This window comes from Arachis hypogaea, chromosome 16 (assembly GCF_003086295.3).
Source record: "Arachis hypogaea cultivar Tifrunner chromosome 16, arahy.Tifrunner.gnm2.J5K5, whole genome shotgun sequence".
NCBI lineage: Eukaryota > Viridiplantae > Streptophyta > Magnoliopsida > Fabales > Fabaceae > Arachis > Arachis hypogaea.
In genome coordinates this window covers 89,744,982-89,752,948 of record NC_092051.1, presented here as the reverse complement: position 1 = coordinate 89,752,948, position 7,967 = coordinate 89,744,982, and the positions used below count along the sequence as shown (strand labels likewise).

The following is a 7,967-nucleotide window of genomic DNA, read 5'->3' as shown; positions in this document are numbered from 1 at the left end:
ACATGTCAATGTTGGAGATTGTTTTTACCTCAAATTTTTTTTTGAAATGCAATTAAGTTGTGAAAATGACTATATAAGTTAAAGCATTGCATGTGTGTTCCTCGACTTAATTCTACTTATATCCTCTGCTGCTGCAGATATATACTGCATTTTACCTTTGTTTTTTTAGTAAATAGACAAACTTTCTTTATTCATTTATATGATTACAATATTATAATAGACTCGTCCATTACTAAATTGGGAAAATCCCTAATGCAATTTTCATTGATTATTTGGTTTACTTCAATAAACTTTAGACCACTGACACACATTGAAAGAGATAATGTCTCTCATGTTGATATGAAACCACTCATTAATTAGTTTTGCAGAAGATAGAAAAGAAATCATTTTCTAGATACTTTATCTCATCTCTTTAACTAAGGTTTGTTTGGTTCTATTGTTCAAGAAGTCTTTCCCAAGGTGAGACTATTTCGAACTAAGATATTTGGAATAGTTAATATTTAAATTAGTAGGGGAAAATAATCTTGTCTTATTTGTATGGGATTTACTATAACAATATAACTTTATCTTCAAATTGACAGGAAATAGAGAACTTGACATTAATATTAAGAGATATTAATTACACAACATCTTTTTAAATAAATAAAATAATATTGATTAGGTGGAGTACATAATTGATTGCCTAAGATGATATGACCTCAATTTGAAGGTTAATATAGCATAGCTCTAGAGAAATATTTTATCAACTGTATTTTATTAACATGTCCAAACTGTAATAATTGTGTATTTTTTTTCTCAATTATCATGTTAATAACAACTTAAACATTTTTGGTCATACATATGCTGTTAAATTTATTGACAATTTTCCATTGTCTTTTATGATATGCATGAACTTATTATGTGTGCAAAATTTCTTAATATCATAGTAGACACTACCTTTATATAAGCTCTCGTAATATTAAAATAAGTGTGTAAGAAAATCCCTTGCTGGGCATCTTTTTTTTGGCGCTGTAAATATATATGCATATTCTATAATTTTATAGATTCAATTCTAATTGTTACAATGCTTCTCATTGGATTTTTTTATAGTCAAAAGTTTTGTTTACACTGATCTTTTCATAGGTAATTAGATTTAACTATATTAGACACTCAAAAGACTAAGTGATATGTTATTAATAAGCATGGAGATGCGCTTACAAACATGTTCACCATAAACTTCCAAACCATGATTCAAGAACTCTCAAGACATATAAAATGTCAAAGCAATAGAATGTATAGGAATTATATACCTATATTCTCAATTATCGATCTGATTAGAAAGTGTTCTAAATAAATACTTTGAAAGTAAGTTTGTGAAACATATAAATTGCAATAGCCAATAAAATGTTAGATTTGTGTTGAGCTTTATTCATTAATAAAGAGACTTCCATATGAGAAAACATAGCTATATTAAGCAAGAAAATTAACATTAAGTTGGCAATAAAAATGCTAGCCAAGTTAAGATATCTGTTAACCCGATAAATTTATACCACTAAGTAAATAGGTTTGTTTCTTTTACAACTTACTTATTGCAGTACTTCATAGTATATAAAAAAAGGCACTTAATTAGATTACAATATCACAGAAATAATAGAAAATGACAAACTTAAAGAAAACATTAAGGATGTAAACTATAGCATTGCTGATACAAATGGATCCCACTTTTTGAAGCTAATTTCAACATATATGCTATATCAGTTAGGCAATACATATAAATAATGATATATAGTTTCCCATAGAGACTTTAGAATAACATACAATAATTGTTAGACCATATATATATACTAAACTGGGACAATGGTGTTGAAATTCACATTCAGTGATTTAACTGTTATTAAATCTAACTTGGTGATGGTGAACTGAGTTCCTCTAGTTGGTTAAGAAGTATCTTTAACTATTATCAAATAATCATGAGTCAAATACTCTGGTGATTCTATTGATCCATGACCCCGAATATGAGACGACAAATCCCAAGAGTAGCCTTGATTGCTTTCTTCAATTTTCCAGATGAGCCACCTATAACTGTCTTATTTAGCATGAACAGCAGCATAATACAAACAACCTTCACAGATTAAAAGCCGCTGAATCATAGCTCTAGCTTCCACAAGGATCAAAATGAATCCAAACTTATTGGTAAAAATTGAAAAGTGAACAATACATTGTGGGCTTATTTGTGCATGATTGTTCCAATTCAACCAATAAACGATGCCATGGTTAACAACATACCTAGAATCAAGACCTTGAACATATGGAGGGCAGGAGAAACTACTAACCCAACGGCTAGTCATTGATGAGTATGAAGTCAACCATGATTGTGAGTCAAAAATTTTCTTCTTATAAATATTTATCCACACATACCCAACCGAATCAGGAAAGTACAGGATTGCATAAGTGGAGGTACAAATACAACAATGATGTTGCGTAGGATTCGGAATTTGTGTTACCTGATCAGTATTAAGATTCAACACGATGAGATTACTTGGGTGACTAATGCATGAATACCTAATGGCCATGCAGCCATTATCAGTACTGATCACTTCGAATTGGCCCTGAGAGTTCCTCAAGAATGGGATGCGCAGGCGTTCATTCTCCCCGATATCCACATTAAATCTAGAAACCCACTTCCTCAATGATCTTCGTCCCTTGATACCAAAGTGAATATAAATGGAAGCTGGCCTCTTCTTAGCAACATGCAGATGCTTGAAGACAAACTCCTCGGTCTCTATCTCCCAGCTCCAATAGCTGCACAGGGTTCTGCTACAACCAACCGTATTGACATCGGCTCTAGAAAAAATCTCCAATATGAGGTCGTCTGGCAGCAATGTCTGAGGTTTGGAAGGTGGACTAGCCATTCTAAAATTTGGTTTGCTTGAATGAAGAAAAGAAGCTAATAATCACGGTCAATTATATGTATAACTCCAATATAGTAGAATGTATATGGCTATTTATCATATTAAGAAAGAGACGCTAACCTTATATAAACTACATAAATGGTATGTTACACAGGGCATAATTACTTGGGGTTATACTTTCTAGTTTTTTTTCCATATCCAAATATTATGAGTTAGGTAACAATAATAGTTGCAGAAAAAAATTTCATTATTAAACAACTGTTCAAGTTTAGTTATAGTAGTACTAACCCGGTTTGGTTATTTCAACTTAGTACTTATATTTAATAAAGAGATTGAGAAGTGTATATATATATATATATATATACACAACAACTTCCCAAAAACCATAAGTAATCAGGTTCACTTAATTGATATTAATGCATGGTTTAAGTACGGGTCAGATAAAGCACCACTAATGAAAATGGCAGTTCTTTCTTTCAGTCTGAGTTCTGACTTGGCTTAAAATTAGTTAGGCAATGCAACTATAAAAGGCACACTTCTGGTAAACTACTGCAGCTTTTTTATTGGACAAAAAAGCTTCTCATATCTGATAACAATAAACACACACATAGGAATTGCTGTCGCTGTTTGTTAGACATAAAGAGTTACCTATTCCATTTTGTTAGAGTTGGATATCACATACATAAATATTTCCCAATTTAAGAGCAAGCTACTTCTTTTCCCCATCAAATCATAAACAAAGCTGCGATGTATCTATCTTTTTGCCGGCCTTTCACTATTAGAAAATGGCTTAATAAAGACAGATTTACAAACAGATTTTGTCTACATTACAGACGAATTTTTGGTTACCAACGGATTTTGTCCCTCTGTAAAAGCTTCGTCGGAAATTATTTACCGACGGATTTTTTTCCGTCGGAAAATTATCGACAGATTTTTGCTCTGTAAATTCTCCACCCATTTCCTGAAGACGACGAACTTTCCGACGGATTTTCAGATGGATTTTCCATCGGTAATTACGACAAATTTTCCGACAGATTTTTCGTCGGTAATTACAGACGGATTTTTCGACAGATTTTCCGTCGGTAATTTGAGCCTTGGAATACCATTCCAAACTCTGAATATAGACAGAAAATCCGTCTGTAAATCTGTCGGTAAGATAAAATGGAATTTTTTTTAGATTTTTTCATTGTAAAATAAACCTGTTTTATACAAAATAATATAAATTTAATAATTACAATTTTTTATCTAATTAGTATTCAAATATTTATAATATTACAAAAAATAAACAAATTCATCATATTATAAAGCTAAAAGAAAAGTATTATAAACAAGCAAGTCAATATAATTCAAGACATAAACAAAGTGTATTATCAACTATAATCCTCAGTATATTGTTTAACCATACTAAATTTATCAACTATAGTCCTCAGTGTCATCTTCATCCCCATCATCATCATAGTCTTCATCCGAAGAGATTGAAGATGGCGGCGGTGGCGGTGGCAGTGGCAGTGGAGCAGTAGTGGAACTACTTGACGCTCTAACCTTCTTGTAATAGCTAACATAAGCCTCATTCCATCTCTTCCGTTTCAGCTTTTCCTTCTTAGCCTTTCCAATTGCCCGTTCTAACTTTTCTAACTTCTTTTGAGTCTTTTCCAAAGGAGCCAAGCGTGTATCTAACAACTTACTAATACGCTCATCTGTCTGTTGAGTAACACGTTGAAAAAGCTCTTCATTGAGATTATTAATCTGTTTTCGCAAATCAAGAACAAAATTTTGATTTGTAGATGCTCTTCCAAATACAAAGTTGGCAGAAGTGGTTCTAGACTTAATAAATCTAGAAAAGAATGCTCCTTTTCCATAAACTCAATTCTTCTTTTGCCCACCACACACTTCCTCCCAAATCAAGTCTTCATCAATTGGTGGTAGCTCCATTCCTTGTGCTTGAGCCTCGACATGTTGGTCCTGAACTTCTGCTAACTTTTTTATAAACTTCTCCTGTTGCACAATGATTACAAAATACCAACAAATTTTCATCCTTTCCCAATAATTCAAATAGAATAAGCTCTAAAATATTCATGATTCTCATTACAAAATACAAAATAATATTCTCACAAGAAGAAACAGGAACAATTGGCGAAAAGAACAATTAACTAAAGTAGAAGAATAAATGACATAAATCAAGACATCAAACAGAGAATATCCCAATTAGGTGGCATGCATTATTAACAACATTTGTTTACCACACAAAAACTCAATTCATTAACATATCAAATACTCATTGATTAGAATCTATCTATATATATATATATATATATATATATATATATATATATATATATATATATATATATATATATATATATATAATAATCTATAATTAGGTGAGCCAATTCAATATTCTTGTCTTCATGCATAGTTCACATTGTTCAATTTCTAATATACTATTTTGTTCAAAATAAACAATTATTTGAAAAAAATGAATTAGTATAATTATTAATCAAAGTCAAGCCAAAATGGCATCAATGACATAAGATTTTGCTTCGCTAAACCAACAAAATAAAGGTCATGAATTACTCCAACATCTCACTGAAAATGCAGCAAAAGGAACAGTGAATCCATCTTTTTCAGATATGTAAATTAAAACACATGTTGCTTTTCTCAGATCTGGAAGAAATTAGAGTCTCATTTTGCTTGAAATGTTAAAAAACAAAGGTACTATAACTCTGGTTTTTGGATGTAATTCTGTTAAAAAAACAAAGTTAAAAAATACTATTACTACAACTACTAATAATAAGTAACAGAGAAGAAACTAAATAGTAGTAGTGAAAAATCTATCTACTTAATATTTATACTATATCTCACATGAGTGTCTTGAGAGCGTTTGTCCACCCATTTAGACTTGTCACTTTTAAGTGTGTGGGTTTCCTTGAAGACTTCCTCATGAGTTGGTGTACGGTCCAACTGCTTCTTCTGTTTCACATAAACACAAAATAAAAAAATTTTATATAAATAAATGTCTATTAAATAAGATCTAAAGCTACTTAAATTATGTTACCATCCTCTCTATAGTTGAGCTCAGTGGAATAGAACCACCGCAATGGACAGAACCACCTAAGAGTGACGCTCGATTCTCCCTCGCTTTTTTTCTTATATTTTTCCATTTCTCATCCGTTTTCCAGTACTTTTCCAACACCTTTTTGTAAGCAGGAATTGGCCATTCGTGGGTTGTATCCACACCCTCACGGATATCCGACATCATTTGGATAAATCGCTTACTTGTCCTATATTTGAAAGCCCTCCAAAAAAACTCCTCCTCATCATAATCAATAAGAAAATGGCTCTGTACATAAAAATGATACTATAATATAAGATAAGACAAGAAAATAACCCAGTATTAAGCTCTTTTTGGATCCAAGAGCTCTCTATCATAATTAAGACCCTGGATGTTAACCTACTGCATGTTTGCTCCCATTTTTCTCTAGTTCATGATTCATTGTTACCTCTTTTTGGATCCTGTATATTCCTATTTTAGCTATATAACTATATATCATGAATTATGGTATATTAACATGATTATTATGATTATTCAAAACTGATTGAAATAGGTAAACAAAACTTAGCAATTTATATATTGGACATTTATAAAGCTAAGTGAAACACATATTCTCATGATATTTTTCTTGCAGGACATTAATCAGCACATTAGCAAAAAAGAAAGGGTAGAATTATAGTATAGATGACAAATATATACATAAATCATATATGATCATTGATATATATGTTATTTTTACCTTCCACTCCTTAAACCAAAGCTTCTTTCTCAAAAGAGGGACATCCCCAAACTTTTTAGATGGTTTATCATACCGTTTCTTGATGATCTCTGTAATCTTTTGTGAACCAGGAGGGAAAGATAACCAACTGATAATTTCATAAAGAATTGACAAGTTAGGAAACTAAAAAAAGCAATTATTTCTCTAATTCAAGCAATCAAATTTTACCTTGTTTTTCCATCTGGAACCAATATTTGTTTTGTGACAACATTAGGAACCGATGCAGTCTCTGATGGAGGAGATGTACTAGAGCTTCCAGGTGTCTCTGAATCAACTAATATGCTGGAATTGCGAGACGGAGGAGGAATCGAAATTGGAAGAGGGGGTGGTAGAGGGCCCATACATCCTGGAGTAAGCCAAGTTGGTGGAGGAAGACCAGTGTAGCCTGGATTAGGCACCATCAAATACAGTTGCTGGGTAAGTGGTCCTGACTGAAAATCTGGCACAACTGAAGTCCCAGAAGAGGTGGAGGTGGTGGTAATAGCGGCTGCGGTGGTGGTTCGAGAACCTCTATGACCCTTGACACCTTTACCCTTGACCCCGAGGAGCCATGATCTAGATATATATTAAAGACAAAATTAAAACAACACAAGCTAAAATAATATTAAAGATGAAACCAGCATGCATTCCATCAACTGCTGCACTAACAATTCCATCAACACAAGCTAAATTATGTTATATATAACATTGTTCAGTGCAAATCAGCAACAATTAAGTAAATTAGCAACAGTAAAGTAGCCTCAGATTTGTGAGCAGAAATATATTTAATATCTAACTTAAATTGGTTAATAATGTCTAACTTTTGAATGCCTAAGTTAATCTTATAGCCACTGCCATATAGCGTTTTGTAATGTAAACAATTTAAACCACCCATTATTCAAAAAATAAAAAATAAAAAAACAAAAAGACTACCTACTAACTTTGCATCACTGCAAATTCTACAATAATAAAACCTAATAATTTATTTTAATTACCCTTTTTGCTATTAACTGATTCAGTAGTATAATAGATTATAAAATATGTAAAGCTATTTCCTTACTCAACCTGCAGCTTTTATGTTTCAGCTACCTGCACTCTTTACTATATATTTAGATTTAGAGAGAAAGATAGAAAAGAATGTTACCCTATTAAAAATCGATATCATCATCAAAGTCTGCAACATCATCATATTCATTTTTATTAGCTCCAGAACTAGAGCCGATGGACAATTCGATAATGCGGTCCTCTCCAAATGGAGACTTAAGAC

At 31.9% G+C, this 7,967-nt stretch overlaps 1 protein-coding gene across 2 annotated transcripts in view; it reads right to left on the bottom strand.

Annotated features, from left to right (window-relative positions):
* Positions 1–4,172: 4,172 nt before the first annotated feature.
* Positions 4,173–7,967, bottom strand: part of LOC140180350 (uncharacterized) — a 133,936-nt gene continuing 130,141 nt past the window's right edge. Inside the window, exons 1-3 of one of the 2 annotated variants that reach the window (XM_072220854.1) lie at positions 5,947–6,227; positions 5,754–5,861; positions 4,173–4,886 (exon numbers count right to left, since the gene is read on the bottom strand). In XM_072220854.1, the coding sequence (XP_072076955.1) occupies positions 4,755–4,886; positions 5,754–5,861; positions 5,947–6,150 (444 nt within the window). In that variant the 5' untranslated portion in view covers positions 6,151–6,227 and the 3' untranslated portion in view covers positions 4,173–4,754. Of the gene's footprint in view, positions 4,887–5,753; positions 5,862–5,946; positions 6,228–7,967 lie in introns of those variants that run through there. The other variant, XM_072220855.1, reaches the window with a different exon arrangement.